At 40.4% G+C, this 19,574-nt stretch overlaps 1 protein-coding gene across 1 annotated transcript in view; it reads right to left on the bottom strand.

Moving 5' to 3' along the window:
• The window catches only part of SWEETIE (HEAT repeat-containing protein), a 541,573-nt gene that overhangs the window by 274,930 nt on the left and 247,069 nt on the right, over window positions 1-19,574 (bottom strand). Inside the window, exons 20-24 of the mRNA XM_089436034.1 lie at window positions 9,171-9,239; window positions 8,931-9,053; window positions 8,689-8,757; window positions 8,469-8,573; window positions 7,841-7,929 (exon numbers count right to left, since the gene is read on the bottom strand). Of these exons, the coding sequence (XP_089292160.1) occupies window positions 7,841-7,929; window positions 8,469-8,573; window positions 8,689-8,757; window positions 8,931-9,053; window positions 9,171-9,239 (455 nt within the window). The remainder of the gene's footprint in view (window positions 1-7,840; window positions 7,930-8,468; window positions 8,574-8,688; window positions 8,758-8,930; window positions 9,054-9,170; window positions 9,240-19,574) is intronic.

Consider the following 19,574-nt stretch of genomic DNA (forward strand, 5'->3'; position numbering starts at 1 on the left):
GGAGGGAGCAATTGTGGTACATGAGGTGCCCCAACCTTGATTTTTCCACCCTTCTTTATATGCCTCTTTCCTTTTGTGAATTTTCTTTAATTAACTACTTAGGGCTCAAAGGAAAAGAGCATGATGTGTAAGATATAGCAGTGATTACCCCTTTTAGGTAGGGTTGTTCATTGCCCTCCAGGGGTTGGGACAATCATGGGTTCCTGAATGATAAAGGAGGCTCATCTAGGGCCTATGGAACTAGGGTGATGACCATGGATAGAGGTAGAGCTCATGTATTATCTTTTGCCCACATGCTAATTACTTTGTCCCGGACATATTTTGCATTTTGTGGTACAAATTCTTCTTAAATGTGGCCAATTATGCTTTTTTCTTTTTCTTTTAACTACTTCAACCTCTGGGGCATCATTCCAGGCTTGACCCAAGGTGGGGACAAGGGGATAGAGAGGTTGGCCCTATGTGGACCCAGAATGGAAATGTGGACCCAGGTGGGAGAGATGATGAATGGAGTACAGTGAATGGACAAGGGAGTAATATAAGTGGGTAAAGGAGCGGGATCACGCACCCAAAGTCTGGGCTTCCCTAGAACTAAATGGTCAATAAAGGAGATCCCATGGAACTAAGATCCAAGGGTAACAACCAAAAGAGATCAAGGGGACAAGATCACAAACTAAGCCCACCCTTTCCACCAAATTCCCCCATCAATCCATAGCTAGAAGTATCCATGACAAGTAAACCCAATACTCAATTACCAAATGACAAGACATACCTTTAGATTCGGGAGGCCCACCTTCAAACATACGATCAATATAGGTGGGTGAGGGACCACATGGCTGGCTAAAGTGGAAGAGAGATGGCACAACGAGCTAGTAGGAGGCTGCAAGGGGTTGTTGGCTATCAGCTGAGGTTCATCATGGAGAAAAATTTCTCTTGGGGATATCACCCACGAAATGGTGGGTAACATCTGGCTCCAACTGGGATGTGATCTCTCGAAGAAGTGGACAAAGGAACGGAAAGTCATGAGAACTCCAGCAATCTCTTGGTCACCGAAGACCTGTTATCTGCACATGTCAAAGATCAAAGCCATGGGGCAGCATGTTTTTCACGGCGTCTTATGATCACCCATGCTTAATGTTAACCCATAAAACCAACAAGAAATAGAATATGCAATTTTTAATCTAGATGCAATCTAATCTATCATGAGAAATATCATATGACGTTATTTCTAATGCAAAAATCAACATGCAATGCATCCTACCCTAACACGCATGTGATAATGCTAACGTTAAGTGTAATCATAAAGCCAGTGCAGCCAACATATCATCGTATCAATATACACACACCTGCCAGTATGACTACTTATGTAGCAAATCCCAAAGCGAATTCAGATCCAAGAACATGGAGGAGGGTGGGAGGTGGGAAAATAAGATGCCCACACAAGAATGATTATGTGAGAAGAGGTGGGAAAAGGATGTAATCTATGCCGTGAGATCTTCTCTTGCAACCAAAATATAGAGATGTCAACAACCAAGCTCATAAAATTTCGGCGGAGTTCAAATCCAAGCACATGGAGGAGGGTGGGAGGTGAGGAAATAAGATGCCCACACAAGGATGATTATATGAGAAGAGGTGGGAAAAGGATGTAATCTAGGCTGTGAGATCTTCTTTTGCAACCAAAATAAGATGTCAACAACCAAGCTCACAAAATTTTGGCGGATGACAACCTCTAGCATATCACTTCCACCATTGTCCTTATTATTTACATCATGGTTTATGGCCTTTATCGAGTTATGATGGGTAGGAAAGGGAGGCCGATGAGATGGAGAAGTAGGTTGCACATGATTATTACACTAGAGAGGGGAGACTATGGAGTGATCAAAACCCTGAGGGCGCGTCCAAAGAGGAAAAGTATAATCAATGAAGGGATTTTCCTTGACACTATACTCAGGAGGGGGAAAAGGCTCACATTTACTTGAGATCATATGACCAGGGGTGAAGGAATCACTTGATGAGGACTCAAGATGATGACCAATAGGAAAAAGGGAGAAAGAAGTATTGTATTCAACAGGTTGCGCTTTCCCAAAATCATAATCTAAAGGCTCAAGTGATTTGAACATAGAATCATACTCAGGAGAAGTGGGAGCCTTATCAATCTCCTTGGTATCAAAGATTGGGTCTCTCCTAAAAGGAAAATTGATTACTTCCAACTGCCCCTCTTTATGCAAAGGAAAATAAAGATTCTCCTTCCCAAGGGTATTAATGGGTATGTCATCATAAATAGTGCTTGAGGGGAAGGGAAGACCAATCTCATCCTCATCCTCCCTATCGGTATCATAAATGGGAGCACAATCAAATTGAGGACCAACAATTTCCCATTTCTCCTTTTCAATGTGAAAATAATCCTCAATGTCATCTTTCAAGGAGTCAATGGGGTCATCTCTCTCAAGGTTTTCAAAAGAGGATTCATCGAGAGTAATGTCCTTGAGAAAGGTATGGTTGGTCTCATTTCACTTTCCATAAATTCATCCGTCCCGGCACGTGTCCTCAAAATCATTATTTTAATCATGTGGAGCCAAGGAGGACTCATCTTCTTGCTCATTATCTAGATTCTTAATGTCTTGATGATGCTCGATGAAGGCTTCCTCTTGGATGCTCAATGCAGGGTGTACTTGAAAATGCCTAAGAAATCCATCAACAAACTCTTCAATAGATGAGATGCTCCTAGGTTCATGATTATGCAGCCATGAGTTATGACCAGCACGAGATCCCATGAACAATAACATAAGGACATCTTGGTGGACGACCTTCTCTCTCAAAGCATGTGCATTAAATCTTTCTACGTGGTCAATAACAGAGAGTAGATCACCATTAAACACAGGCATCGTACGTAACATCCTTCACGGGAAATGATTAAGATGTCCAGGGATGCTAGCAATGTCCAAAGCGGGAAATTTATGAAAGAATGAGAACCTATTTGAGGTATACATGAAATATATGTAGGAGTCGCCAAGGTGAAATTAAAGATGCCTAAAAAAATGCTTGCTTCACCCTACAAGCATCGACCTTAAAGTTCAATGAAGAACTAGGGCTTCATTCTTCCAATGGATTCACCAATAATGATATGTCAATTTGTCATATGGGAAACAAAACACACGTTTAGTGTCCCCGGCAACAGTGCCAGAATGTTACTGCTCAAACTAGCAGAGGTCTTGGGAGGGAATCCTAAAGGGACAATTGCTAGGTCAAGGGAACCAAATGGAGCAATAGCCCACTGTCACCTTAGCTAAAGCTCCCTACTCTTTACGGACTTTCACCAATGGGAGGAGACCCGGTATGATAAGGATCAAAAGATGAATAGATCAAATATAGCATGAAGGGTGATCCTAGAAGCCTATTCACAAGAGAGGCTCAAGATTGTGGCTTGCTTGTCTTGGAAGACAAGATGGAAGGCTCTCTAGGAAGGGTTTGGGGAGAATTTCAAGGGTTAGGTTTTGAGTATGTGTCTTATAAAGGAGATCCCTAAGCCCTAGAAATCTCTTGGAAACTTGGGTTCCAAGTGATCTTTGAAGAATTAACTTTGATAGTGCATGGGACCAAATGGGACCAAGTGGACCCGAGGTTAGGTCAAGAGGATAGGATTCTGATTTAGCAACCAATGACATACTTGACCAAATTAGGGGTGAGGAAGGAATCAAGGAATGAATTTTCAATGGAAGGCAATGCAAGGATCCCAATGAGGTTTCTAGACTAAGGGAAACCAAGGGCAAGAATTGGTCTTTGATCTAGGGCTTGCGATATCTGAAGATCCCACCATCGGAATCTCATGAAATTTGGAGGGCTTCTTGGGGACATACCAGTGCAATTGTGGACCAAAAATCAAGGTATTTGGATGCCTAGATTGTGAGATAATTGATGCCCTAGGTGACCTATGTAGGCTAGGCCTAGAAAAAGAGGGGAAGGTGAAAGAAATAAGATTTAAAATGATCACCAAAGGAGGATCAATGCTTTTTCTTTGGGAGAGACGGAGTCATGGAAGATTTAGAGTTTGGATTGATTTCCACTTGTCAAGGAGGCCTAAAAGACAACTTTGTTGGCCATTAAGGCTTAATGGAAGTAGCTTCAAGGTCATTTATACTTCGTTCAACAATATTTGGTGACTTGTCAAGACAATGATGTCTCTAGGAACATTCATTCATTCAAACATGGCCCAATCATGATACAACACTATTTAGAGATTTAATTTCCACAATTTTGTTCCAAGAAAAGCAGCAAATTAGCCCTAGAATAGCGAAAATCCCAATATCGTGAATGCAACAAAATAAAGAATCAAAATAGCATTAACATATTACTTATATGTAAGAAGAATATATCCAATCACCAAGATATGCCAATCATACAAGCTCCAAGACAAAGAAGAATAACCAAACATCAAAATTCATTCATTCATCCAAAAAGTCTCCTCCTCAAAAGATAGCGAAAATCTCACAAGAAGATATGATCCGATCCAAGTGATGATGAGAAAATAAGCTCATCTCGCTTGTATTTATACACAAATTAGGAGTTTGAATTAGCCTCCTTGGCCTACATAATCCCCAAAAATAAAATAATCTTCTAATAATTCAACTTTTGGTGACAAGCGCAACAAACTAACTCATAAATGAAAGAGTAAGCCTCTCAGGAGGTCAAATAATAATCTATGCATGTCGTAGGGCCATCTAAGAGGTAAAATGAGGTCCATGGGTGCCATAATGAAAAATAGGACCCTCAAAAGAAGTGGACAAGGAGTTGGTCCCTTATAATAACCTGTGGTGCTCCAAATGACATGTGGGGGCACACAAGTGTCCTCATGGATCTCCAAACAAATCGAAGATGGTTGTAGATCACCTGCAAGGAATAGGATAATGGTGTAGGTGACGCCATATCATCATGCAAGCCCTGGATCATCTGCCAAGTGGATGGTGCAAATCTGGGGCTAGCTGGGCATGATGGATGAGGTGCATCTTCCTCGTCCAATAAGTGAACCACAAGCAACCTCTTAATGGTTGTGGGGATCCATGGAGTGTTATCTGTTGTTGTGGAGGCCCATGGCTCTCAACACACACCCTACATGTGCCAATGTATCTGTCTGGAGGATTAGGACCTCGTATGGGGAGACCAAACCCAAGATGGAGACCATTTGCAATCTTGCATAAGATCCAATGCATCCTCTAGCCTTCCAGTACAACAAGTCATTAGAGAAATCAAGTAAATGAGCTTACCAATCATGGACCATAGGTGGGGACTTCATAATGGCTTGCCCTTCCGTAGTGGGCTTTGGCATGTGCTAGTGTCTCCAAGCTGCAAAAGGGGTTAACCAAGTACCTTATTAGGTGGTTTCAACCCTTAAAGGAGATAGTATGTCCAAGGTACATCCCTCTAATGGGGGTAGCAAGTGATAAATAAGTGGAATGGAGTAGGGCCTGAGAAGGGCAATCTTGGGCCACATATGGGGGCATAAGCGTAGCTAGATAAGGGGAAGCCCACACCTGGGTATGTAATGTGTAGGAGGGAGCAATCGTGGTACATGAGGTGCCTCGGCCTTGATTTTTCCACCCTTCTTTATATGCCTTTTGCCTTTTATGAATTTTCTTTAATTAACTACCCGGGGCTCAAAGAACAAGAGCATGATGTGTAAGATATAGCAGTGATTACCCCTTTTAGGTAGGGCGGTTCATTGCCCTCCAGGGATTGGAACAATCATGGGTTCCTGAATGATAAAGGAGGTTCATCTAGGGCCTATGGAACCAGGGTGATGACCATGGATTGGGATAGAGCTCGTGTATTCGTTTTTGCCCACGTGCTAATTATTTTGTCTCGGCCATCTTTTGCATTTTGTGGTACAATTTCCTATTATATGTGGCCAATTATGCTTTTTTCTTTTTCTTTTAACTGCTTCAAACTCTAGGGCATCATTCAAGCCCTAACACAAGGTGTGGACAAGGGGATAGGGAGGCTAGCCCTATTTGGACCCATAATGGAAATATGGACCCAGGTGGGAGAAATGATCAATGGGGTACAGTGAGTGGACAAGGGAGTAATATATTGGGGTAAAGGAGCGGGACCACGCACCCAAATTCAGGGTTTCCCAAGTAGTACCACCCTAGAACTAAATGGTCAATAAAGGAGATCCCACAGGACTAAGATCCAAGGGTAACAACCAAAAGAAATCAAGGGGACAAGAGCAGAAACTAAGCCCACCCTTTCCGCAAAATCCCCCCATCAATCCATACCCAGAAATATCCATGACAAGTAAACCCAATACTTAATTACCAAATGACAAGACATACCTTTAGATTCAGAAAGCCCGCCTTCAAACATACGATCAATATAGGTGGGTGAGAGACCACATGGCTGGCTCAAGTGGCAGAGAGATGACACAATGAGCTAGTAGGAGGCTGCATGGGGCTGCTGGCTGCCGGCTGAGGTTCATCATGGAGAAAAATTTATCCCGAGGATATCACCCACAAAGTGGTCGGTAACAGTACCCAAGGTCAAAAACCCTCCTAAACCACATATAAATAGAAGTTTGTTGATGCTCATTTGGCATCATCTCACATCACATCATTCGATCTGAAATAGCAAGGAAGTTCACATGTGCGAAGGAGTCAAGGAGTATTTCTGCGCGTTGACCAACCTTATATTCTTCTGTTTGACCAGCATTGACTTGGGAAAGTTTGCTTCTGTTTGACTGAGTTCTTTGACTGTTTTGGCGACCGAATATTCCAGAATCTGTGTACTCTGTTTGACGGAGATTTTACTTCTGGTTCTGGGCCAATGACCACAAATTGACCACAGGTCTACCCTGAGAATTGACCAAAAATTGCAGAGGTTCGATGACTGTGATTTTGACTGAATTTTGACCCTCTGTTCTGAGCTACCTCAGGCCGAAAGTCAGCCTTGTTACAGACTTGACTTTGACCAGCGTTGACTGTATTTTCTCTCTCCTTTGACTGGTTTGACTTGGTATTTGTTGAGGTCAGGAAAATTGGAATCTTGTTGGAATATTCTGATGTACACTTTAATGAACTGAATGCTCTCTCTCTAAGGAAAGATTGTTGGGTTTTCCCCTTGTGGGTTTTGCCCTGGCTGCTAGCCTAAATATTGGCGTCCCTTGTCTCTTGTTTTAATGTTTACTATGATGTCTATTGCTCTATTGAAGAAAGTGAATGGTTTAAATTTTGCATGTACATTGTATAACTGTTTAATGATTGAATGCTCTAAAGAAGTCTAATTGTATCATTGGAGGTAGTTATCAGATTGAAAAATTGTACTAGTCCCGATTGCACTAGAAAATCAACACTCATTTGATTATAGTATATGATGATTTTTTTTACTCTAAGGGCCACTTAGAGCTACAATGTTTATGTACCTTCATTCAGAACTTTAATTTTATGTATTTCAGGACTTCTATCCAGTACCAGTTCTGATAAATCTGCTACAAGTTTGTCACAACACAAAGAAATTTAATAATAATAGTAACTGCGAGCAAGAAAAAAAACTCAAGATGACTTGCATCCAAAAAAGTGTTGCATTAAAACTTTTCTTAGTATTATCTTAACTATCATCTGGACATAGATTTAAAATAACAATAGTTTCATATTTCACAGTAGTTCTTTTACTTTAGTCGATAACAGTCATACAATAGCCAAATGCTTTCGCTGGTCTGATATCCCTTCATCGAAGTAGAAGATTCATTCCTCTAAGTAGTTTCATGTGAATCTGTATCGTGTTAAAAGAACACAATCTAATCTTTATAAATATTACTCATTCTAATAAATTGGGAAATAACAGTGACAATTACCTACGGTGAATGCATCCTAATGCAAGTGCAATAGATCCCTTGTAATTTGAATCCGAGGCTCCATTAACATCTGCCATCAGAGAACGTATCTGGACAGAACAACCAGTAGAGCATTCAATGCATAAAACAGGCATTTCAATTAGAAAGCAAACTTTGTCGATGCAAACTATCTTGCATACTGAATGAATAATAAAACAAATACTCAAATTGATATCGAAGCAACATCCCATAGCAATGCCAACAAACACCTCGAGCATTTTAGTTACAGGTCAACAGAGTAAGGTGAACGAACTTAATTGGCATATAAGTGAGCATAAACAACATAAACAAGCAACAATCATCAAAAAAAACTTATCTGGAAATAGGACATAAAGTTTATCAACAATTGCTTTTGTGCCTTTTATTTCCATTAACAAACCATATTTTTCATGTCATCTAATGTAAGGCAGAAGAATAGCCTCTATCATGTAGAGGTTTATTTTAAAACAAAAGAAGCAAGCTTATCACTTGTGTGCAGTCAACCACCTTGAAAGGTACTGGAGATTGAAAACATAGCATAGATTTTCTTCAACTCAATTCACCTAACATGTTAATAAAGGCTATGATCACAATAGCAATGCAAATCTACCAGACGTGCAGCATATATATCATTTCCCAACCGAGCAAGTACACCAAGTCCCTCAGCTGCTGCCCTTTGTTGTGCAATACAAATTCCCTCCTCCGCTAGAATTCCCTGCTATGAAAAAAAGCACTTAAACATCAAGAACTTCATGTAAAAACAGCAAATTAACTAAGATGAAGAGGTTAGCTATAATTAGTACTCCATATAAACAAACATCTATCCATGCCTGAAAGACAGACTGCATGCGTTTGAAAACTTCAGTTTCAGATTCCATAGAGCGTGATCGCAAAGATGCCTACAAAAAAAATCAATTGACTAAAACATGGCAGACAAAAGGAATGCAGAATAGTCCATGAATGTCAAAGACAAGTTGGAATTAAATATACATAAAACAAAACTAAGATCAGATATATAAAAGCACATCAAAGAAACCATTTCTCCTCACAATAATCCTTAAAAGTGTTTTACCTTCAAACCAGCCAGAAGTCCCACACATACATTCGTTATGTTAGCTGCATGCCATGCCTGCTTCCTCCCAGTTTTCAGGGACTGATCAACAATATCTAGCAGCTGGAGTTTACCAGCTAAACCCTGCAATGTATTCTCTTAACCTTCGGGTTCTGCAACCTTTTATTGTCCAGATTTCTCATACCCAAAATATTTAACAAAATCCCTTTGAAATAGTGCAGTTCAAATGGAAAAAATTACCTCAGTTGCAAATATAATTCCAAAACATAGAAGCATGTGATTAACAAGTAATCTACCCAAAGACACAGGCTGCATGTACAAAATCCCATCAAGAATTAGTAATAAAGGTCCACCAGACAAGTATTCCAATACTCTTTTTAACAATCAAATATCCAAACATACAAGACATGAGAAACAGATTAAACCAAAAAACACCAAGTTCAGGCAATCTCGTCCAACCAATTTGCAGACTATAAGAGAGTAATGATATACAATATTTGACAAAGAGAGCCAACGAACACCATGACTTTGTTTAGTATTCAGTCAAAAAGTTTGGAGATATCCAAGTATGAAATGCAACAGTGTTTTTAACAACAACAAAAAATAGACGTTATTCATCACCGACATGAGGTAACTTAGCCTCTTCAACCAAACTACAAATTTCATATCATGTCACAGTTCCCAAGAGTTGTTTAAAAGCAATCGAAATTGGAAAACTTTTGAAAGGTCGAAGAAACATCGAATAATGTGCAACAATTAGACTGCTTTGGAGAAGAAAACTTTTGTTTGTTCAGGTTGGCAGTTTCAAATAGACCGACACAAAACAATAAAGGCAGAATATTTATTACATTACCAATGAAAAAAGAGCATAGCTCCTGGATCCTTTTAAATATTTTGATCCAGTGTCACAGAAATTGCAAGTCAAACTTGTTGAATTGCAAATTTGACTTGGATCTGGCCAAAAAAGAGTTTTAGCAAGTTGTGAAGCAGTATGGATTCGGCAGCTAATCGCGAGATTGTTTGATCATGTGCTGGACCTGACCATGATCTATTGTGACAACCAAACTTGTGTGAAGCTTTCAGAAAATCCGGTAAGCACATCGAGATCAAGTACCACTACATCTGGAGCATTATTCAGAAGGGAGCACTGAAGCTCTAATACATCTCTATTGATGAGCAAGTTGTTGATATTCTCACAAATCCTTCACTCTAGATGAAGTTTGTGTTGAAAATAGCAACAAGAAATGTTAAAAATAGCATCAAGAAAAATCCTAATTTAATTTGTCCTTGAATTAAATTCTAATTCTAATTCTCATAGCAACTTGTAATAGTTAACTAATATAATTTGACTTAGTTGACTCAGTTAATTCGAGTTGGGAGTCTATCTACAGCGATGTAGAGTGGTTCCTAAAGTTTAGGGGCCCAAGTTGAGTTCTTTTGAGTTGTAATTATTTAATTCAGTTTAACTGAGTTAAATTCAGTTAAACTAGTTCCAACTGATGGAGGAATTAGTGGGAGATCTAGTAGTGGAGTATAACCTACAGTAATGGGGTGTAACCAGCACTGCTCATCTAGTAAACTAAAGAGTCACTCATAATTAACTCATGCATGTCAGATCAGAGAAAGACCAAGTTGAGATTGGAGTTCAGGGAGAATGAAATATCAGTTGTAAAATCATCTAAATTAAATAGATGGTGCATGCAATCAAAAAAAGGCCTAAAATAAATCATTCCTTAATTAGAAAACTCACTAATTTAGTAATTTTAGCCATTTGAATTTCCTTTAAAAGGAGGAATGAAGGCACAAGTTCAATCATTGTTTTGGTAAGCACGAGTTGGTGAGACCAAGCAATAGGAAGCACAAGTATGTTAGTGGAGCTGGTGAGAGAAACGTGTGCCAAGAGAAGCTTGTGCACAGGTTGGTAGTGAGATAGATAAAGATAGTACAGAGGTTTCTCAGGCTTGAGCAAAGCATTGTAATCTTTTCATATTTTCTGATTAATGCAATATACACATAGCAGGGGGTTTTAGCTATGGCTTTCCCCATAAAATTATTGTGTTATGTGATTGAATTCTTTCTCTTGTATGCTTCGTGATTTCATTTATTGTTTCCGTTGATGACTAGAGTAGATTCAAGTCAATTGTTTTAGCATATTACAATCTGCAGTTTGAATCTACAAAGAATTTCTACATGGCATCGGAGCTGAAATCACAATAGAAGAGAAGAATTCAAAGTTGTCCTTGCAGATTGACGGAGCTCTAGTTCAAGGCAAATTCAGAAGACCCTATGTGCAGACTTCGTAATGGAGCTAGAAGGCTAATAGTGGGTAGATCAATGAGCCAAGGTTTAGTGACACAAAAAGGAGTTGTGATCATTGATATTGGCAGATTGAGGAGCAGAGAGATTTCCCACAAGGATCAGTTTTAGTCAGATACTAAGGAAGTGTAGAGCGGAGTAGGAAGCTCAGTAGCAGAGTCAGCAGCAGCACAGTTTTCCTAGTAGACAGTTGCAGACACAGTGGATTCAATTTATTTTGTTTGGATGTTTTTTGGTTGCAGATGTTGCAGTAACAACAACAACAATGACAAGTGTTGCATGCAAAACATTCCAAAGGAACTGGATTGTGATAGAGTTGAATTCATTTCTTGTTAAGAGGGAGTGTTGAAAATAGCAACAAAAAATGTTAAAATTAGCATCACGAAAAATCCTAATTCAATTTGTCCTTGAATTAAATTAGGACGTAAATTCTAATTCTAATTCTAATTGTCATAGCAACTTGTAATAGTTAACTAAGTTAATTTGACTTAGTTGGCTCAATTAATTCGAGTTGGAAGTCTACCTAGAGTCATGTTCCTAAATTTTAGGGGCCCAAGTTGAGTTTTTTTGAGTTGTAATTATTTAATTCAATTTAACTAAGTTAAATTCAGTTCAACTAGTTCCAACTAATGGAGGAATTAGTGGGAGATCCAGTAGAGGGGTGTAACTTGCAGTAGTGAGATGTAACCAGCACTGCTCATCCAGTAAATTGAAGATTCACTCATAATTAACTCATGCATGTCAGATCAGAGAAAGACCCAGTTGAAATTGGAGTTCAGGGATAGTGTACTATCAGTTGTAAAATCATCTAAATTAAACAGATGGTGCATGCAGTCAGAAGAAGGCCTAAAATAAATCATTCTTTAATTAGAAAAATCACTAATTTTAGCCATTCGAATTGCCTTTAAAAGGAGGAATGAAGACACAAGTTTAATCATTGTTTTGGTGAGCACGAGTTGGTGAGACCAAGCAATAGGAAGCACAAGTTTGTGTGTGGAGCTTGTGAGAGAAAGGTGTGCCAAGAGAAGCTTGTGCACAGGTTGGTAGTGAGATAGATAGAGATAGTGCAGAGGTTGCTTGGGCTTGAGCAAAGCATTGTAATCTTCTCATATTTTCTAATTAATGCAATATACAGATAGCTGGGATTTTAGTTGTGGCTTTCCCTACAAAATTGTTGTGTTATGTGTGATTAAATTATTTCTCTTGTATGCTTCGTGATTTCGCGATCGTTTATTGTTTTCGTTGATGAGTAGAGTAGATTCAAGTCAATTGTTTTAACATATTACAATATGCAGTTTGAACCTACAAGGAATTTCTATAGTCTGTTTACTTCAGAGATAGGCTTTGAGTGGTTGAGAATCCCTCCCTTGGTGAGAGGGAGTATTGATGTTGCAGCATCAAAGGGTGAAAAATTTCCCTTAGTTCACGAGTGTTGACTGAAACCATGTAAAATGTCAGAGGAGATTGGCAAAATTAGTATCAAGGCCTTCGAGTGCTCCCCCAGCCAATGGGTTCTGGCCATATTACCATGGGGTTTGGCTAGTGGGTTGAGCTAGTGCCTTATAGCATTGGGCAAGTATTTTCACCATTCAATTACATGTGACGACATGTGTGAATAGTAAATGGGCCCCATCTTTCACCATGGGTTAGGTAGGGTTCCTAACAAGACTCCAAGTGACGACTTGGTAGATTGGTGACCCAAGGGTTTCACCATGGTTCAAGTGGGGTACTTGACATGACTCCAAGTGACGACTTGGACATTGGAAACCCTAGGACTAGTGGGTGACTAGTTCTTATCTGATGATAATGCGGGGATGCTTTCAAACTTTTCTTGGAATGGAGAAATTTTATTCATCATATGTACATCAACAAAGAGAATACCTCCCTAGCTAAGAGGGAGTGTTGAAATTATGTAGCTACAGTGGATATTAAAGGCAACAAAGTCAAACAAAAATAAAATATTATTTTATTGTTCATGTCGGCCCCACCTCTTGAAAGGGCTTGACCCTTGGTCAAAAGTGATATGTAAACTATTGTGGATATTCCACTGGTTAGTTCATCCCAACAAATCTGATAAAATTATACTTTAAAATCCAAAATATACACTATTACAGATTTATATCTCTTTAGATTTATAGATCTGTAGATTATTGTTAATAGTGTATGCACGTGAATTAAAATTATGCAGAAAATAGAGAATGTCAAAATAAAAGCTCACAAACACATTTGACAAACAATATGACCTAGGAGACCCTTTTGGGAGAAAAATCCAATTAGAAGGTGAGGCCACTCCGCTCTCTTTCTCTGAATGGAAATATGGTTGCGAGTACAAAAAGGTATGGCTTGTGGCTCGTGGGCTACAACAGTGCACAAATCCTCCATGTGTGCTATATCTCCTATACCTCTTAGCTACTTTTGCTCAGCTATGGAACAAATCCACTCGTAAGAATCGAATCCCTTTTCCTCCTAGTGGCCTCGTTATAACACAACGTGATAGCCTACTAGTGGTTAGGTTTGACTACGTCAACACTTAACCAAAGTTACAATATAGACTCTTCTAGATTCTTCTATGTCATAACCAAGTGGCCAACCCCTTTTCCATGACTAATAGGGGATGACATAGCATTCCCTCGAATTATGGGGGTGAAAACAGAAAGGTTAGCTTTTGAGCAGCATAACTTTCGCATACGAATTCTGATTGACGCGATTCTTGCATCGTTGGAAAGGTCTCTATGTACAGAATAGGTAACCAAAGGTGTGGCACTAAAGTGACAAAGTTTTACCCCAAAAAACATCAATTGATGCCTCAAAAAACTCCTGAAAGGTTTCAAACCCCATTTTGCTAAACTATGTCCCAATGGTAAAAATGGTCCTGAGAGTTGATTCCTCCACTTTTTCCACTTTGAGCGCATTAAGATGGATGAAAAACAATTTTGGGAGGCTTTTGGTCCCCAAAAGCTTCTACTAAATGAGGTGAGGACATTTTTACTCCACCTTCTCTTTAGTGTACCATTTAGCTTTGCCTTGAAGTTGTCCTTTCAACACAATTTACCAAAGGTCATGTTGACCCTGTCTTGTAGTTGTGGACTTCTTCTGTAAAATTGTATCTTTTGTCAACTTTGCTTGAGCATCTGTGCCAAATCCTCCATAGAAGGTAGGACATGTTCCTCTTCCTGGTCTAACATGGAAGGCTCATAGAGTTTCTGTTAATTTATGGTATGTTATATGCTTAGAGCAGTTTACTTCTTTTTATTATTATTATCCACAAATTAGCAATCACATGTACATTAAGTAAAGTGCAGACAGAACATTAAACGATCGACAGAAAAACAAGCTAAGACAAGAAACACAAGATGTGGCGGCTAGCCAAGGACAAACCCCAATATGGGGAAACCCTTTGATCAAATCTTCTTTTATCTTCAACAATTCAGCAGGGAGAAATAGTACATAAATCTGATTTACATCAGCAACAACACACCCTAGATCAGCCCTAAACTAGGGCAGACAATATCTTGCAAACCAACCGTCGAATCGGCTTGATTCCTTCACCAAAAAATGTGGCCTTCTGAGGAGAGTCAATTCCACCTACAGCGCAGTTCTAAGAGAGAGTCTGATGGTCAATGCTGGTCAAACTTCCGATCTACAATTGCAGCCCTAAATTTTGTGTCCGTCCTTCCACACATGTGAGAGAAGAGTCCCTTTCTGCACAGTAGGAGAAGAGCCTCTTTTCTGCGCAGGAGAGAGAGTGAGATGTGATGAGATGTGAGTGTACAAATGAGGAAAAGACCTATATTTATATGCAAATGTTGATGATGAATAGATGTGTCTGTTGGGCTTCTAAGCCTACATGAGTTGCTGGTCGGCTTGGTAATTATTCCATAATCAAAATTAATTTATATCTCCATAAATACTTCTCGGAAGCGAATGATCTTTAGATCAATCCTACACCTCTCGACGAGAGGAATCTAGGAAAAATATTATCAGCCATGAATAAGGTGACACACATGGAGTTTGGCTCTAGTTACCAATTTTAACACTCCCTCTCAACTAGGGAGAATATCAACAATTTGTCTGTCTGTCACTACTATTCATCCATCAAATGCACTGCCTTGTACAGCTTGACCCCTGCTCTGCTCTGGTATGTTCTGCCTTGTGCTGATATGCTCTGCTCTGCTCTGTTTTGCTTTGCTCGAATTATGAAAAATAAGAAGTGATCGAGGATGTATCATACCATCCTCCACTGACTCAAAGTCAGTCTCAAAGTGTGTACCATTGGTCCCAGACCAATCCTCAACTGACCCGAAGTCAGTGTCATAATGGGTACAACTACCACTGGTCCCAGACCAATATCATTGATCCCAGATCAATGAAGGTCATCCTAGCATACGTAGTATGGTAGATACAGCGATGCGTCCATCGGTACTACTATGGTCCCTATCCTCATTTCCCTGCTCATTGATCAGATGAGAGGTACTTCCCATGAGTCTTATACTGCATGGGTAGGATGCCTCGACAGGAGAACTAATCATCCTGTCCACAGGAGAGCGAATCATCCTGTCCAGTGGATGCCATGGAGAACTAATCATCCTGGCCCACAGGAGAGCGAATCATCCTATTCCACAATCGCCATGGAGAATACATCATCCAAGCCTCACAGGAGAACTAATCATCCTGCTACACAATCGTCATGGAGAACACATCATCCAAACCTCATAGAAGAACTGATCATCCTGTTACATAGTCGCCACAGGGTGTCACAGGGAAAGTTTTGGTTCTTTTACCCTGTACATGTACACAACGAGGGGATGGTGAGTCACCCTGTGGTCATATGTCGCTCCAAGAAGTACCCCGCACCCCCCGGAGCTCCAAGAGCTCCATACATCATACAGGACCCTCATCAGAGGGTTTCTAAACGACACCAAGTCGTTCTCGGAAAGTCAAAAATTTGACATTTCCTAGCGGCTTTGTCAAAATGTCGATGACCTGTTCATCAGTACCGATATGTTGGAGCCTTATAGCTCCCTGCTGCACCATATCTCGAATATAGTGGTACCTGATATCGATATGCTTGGAGCAATCATGAAATACAGGATTCTTTGATAAACAAATCCCACTCTGGTTATCACACAGGATCACGGTGGTATCCAATGTAAATCCAAATAGCTCACTGAAGAGCTTTCGTAACCAGACTGCCTCACAGGTGGCCATGCTAGCAGCAATATACTCTGCCTTGGCGGTGCTCAAAGCCACCGACTTCTGCTTCCTGCTCATCCAGGATATCGAAGCAGATCCCAAGGAGAAACAGCACCCGGAAGTGCTCTTACGATCCACCACACTGCCTGCCCAATCAGCATCAGTGTATCCAAGTAGTCTCACATCTCCGACAATGTATCTTAACCCATAAGTAATTGTGCCATGAAGATATCTCAACAAATTCTTAGCACCAATCCAACATATGTGGTGAGGTTCAACCATATGTTGACTTAATGTGTTGACTGCGAAGCATATATCTGGACGGGAGTTCACTAAGAACATTAATGCTCCGACGAGTTGACAATACTCGGTGGCATTTCATAAAACAGGTCCAGCAGCGCTACCGCTTAACTTCTTAAAGTCAAGCTCCATCGGGGTAGTAACAGGCTTGCAGTCCACCATACCGAATCTTTCCAATATCTTCACCACATATTTTCCTTGAGATAGGAAAATTTCCCTTGGCTTCTGCCAGACTTCAAGTCCTAGGAAATAGTGCATCAGTCCTAGGTCCTTCATTTCAAATTCAGAAGCCAACTCCCTCTTACATTTGTGAATGAGAGGGTCTGCACCTGTTAGAAAGAGGTCATCCACATACAGCACCAGTATGAGAGGTTTTTCATCTTCAACCTTAACGTAAAGGTTAGGATCGGCTTCACTCTGAGTGAACCCCAGCTTCATCAAGTAGCTATCGATCCTCTCATACCATGCTCGAGGTGCTTGCTTCATCCCATAGAGAGCCTTCTTCAACCTGCATACAGGAGATTTTCGATCATAAACCTCAAATCCTTCGGGTTGCTCCACGTAGACCTCTTCTTTGATCGAACCATGCAAGAACGCGGTCTTAACATCCATCTGATGTAGGTTCCATCCTTGTGAAGCCGCAAGGGCTATGATCGAGCAGATGGTGGTATACCTGGCAACAGGTGCAAATATCTTGTCATAGTCTATACCTTCCTTTTGGGAGAAGCCACGAGCGACAAAACGAGCCTTATACTTTTCCGTACTTCCATCTGCTGCATGCTTTATCTTGTAAAGCCATTTAGAAGTGACAACTGTCTTGTCTTGGGGTCTAGGAACTACTTCCCAAACATCATTCTTCATAATAGACTCATATTCTTCAATCATAGCAGCCTTTCATACTTTATGCTTGACGGCATCTGAGAATGATGAAGGCTCATTTTGTATGATCGTGCTCATGATGGTCAGGTATCCCTGATACCTATTACGTTTCTTAATTTCACGGAAGGTTCCTCGGGGTGCAATGTGTCCTTCATCGCCATCGAGTAGCCCCCTAAGCCAAGAGGGCCTCTTCCTAGAAGAGGAAGGCTCAGGTGGATCAATAGGATCCATGGCTTCATCCACATCGGGCATTGTTACATCATCTTTTTCTTTTGGTTCCCTGGTGTCAACTTCTTGAGAGCTCCTTAAAGTAGGAAGACTGTTCACCTTGCTGAGAGCCATATCTTCATCAAAGGTGACATCATGACTAATCACGACTTCCCTTTGACCGGCTACATAGATTCTATAGCCCTTAGTATTTTCACCATAGCCCACGAAGATTCCTTTCTTTCCAGATGCACCCAATTTATTCCTTTTCTCTTTCAACACATGAAAATATACAGGGCTTCCAAAAATTCTAAACTGAGATACGTCGGATTTCTCACCGATGAACATTTCTTCAGGAGTCTTGGAACCCAATGCTTGATGAGGGCATCGGTTTTGTACATATACGGCGGTGTTTGCAACTTCGGCCCATAGAAACTTCGGAAGTCTTTCATCATGGAGCATGGCACAAATAGCTTCCACAATCGTACGGTTCTTCCTTTCCGCCACACCATGCTGTTCAGGAGTATATGGTGTAGTATTCTCCCTCTTAATGCCAGCCTCTCTACAAAAATCATGAAACTCATTAGATTCATATTTAGTCCCATTATCAGTCCTTAAGATCTTGATCTTTGATTCTCGATCAAGGCTTTGAAGTGTCGAAACCAAGAGAACACTTCATCCTTCTTTTTCAAGAAGTATATCCAAGTCTTTCGAGAATAATATGAATATCCTCCCAAGGAGTTCACAGGAATCATACTAGATATGTCTGAGTGAACCTACTGTAATATATCGGAGGTCTTGCTTTGGCTTGAGGGGAATGGTCCCCTTTTGAGCTTTCCTTCGGCACATCCTAGACATGCACCTTCTTTCTCTACTCGAAATTCGGGCATCCCTGTCACCATTTGTCTTACATCGGGTAGAGCTTTATAATGAAGGTGGGCAAACCTCCGATGCCAAAGCTCGGACTGAAGAGATGTGTCACAAGACATGACACCTAGCGGACTTCCACCGACCTGATATAATGAATCAACTCGAAACCCAAGAGTAAGGGCATCTTTAACATTGTTTTTCCATACACGTACCTTGCCATCACTGAAGGTCACCTTGTAGCCTTTGTCTTCCATCGCCAAGATGGACACCAGGTTCTTTTTTAGGTCAGGTACATATAATACATCCAATAAGTGGATCGTATTACCTTGATTCAATTTAAGAGAGACATTGCCTACACCTTTCACGGGATATTTCATATTATCTCCAAGGACAATTTCCAAGTTACTTTCTTTCTCTATCAGATTATGGAGAACTTCTTTGTAACCAGTGAAGTGCCTTGAGGCACCACTATCAATAAGCCAAATTCCCAGCGAGTCCGAAGGAGCAGAGGTAGATAGAGCAACTGGTAGATAATATTCATCCTGCTTATTGTCAACAGTGTTAGATTCATACCTGGAATTTCTAGCCTTCTTGAATGGTTGTCCTCTTCCTTGATTTCCAGCACTTCTTTTACCTTTGCTATTAGATTTGCCATTCCTTTGATTGCCATGAGAGGGATTTTGATCATCGTTCTGGTGAGAGTTCTTTCTATTAGGGCATTCCCTTGCATAGTGACCTGCTTTATCGCAAATGTAACATCGTCCTTTTCTTCCGCCCTTGGGTCCAGCCTTTCTTTTTAATTTAGTCCTAGAATTATTTCTTTTCTTAGCATGAGAAGAAAAGGCAGCAGGAGGACCTTTAGGCATGGGTATTTCTTGC

Source organism: Pinus tabuliformis, chromosome 5_2 (assembly GCF_031772625.1).
Source record: "Pinus tabuliformis cultivar Carrire ecotype Pingquan chromosome 5_2, CPIR1, whole genome shotgun sequence".
Taxonomy (NCBI): domain Eukaryota; kingdom Viridiplantae; phylum Streptophyta; class Pinopsida; order Pinales; family Pinaceae; genus Pinus; species Pinus tabuliformis.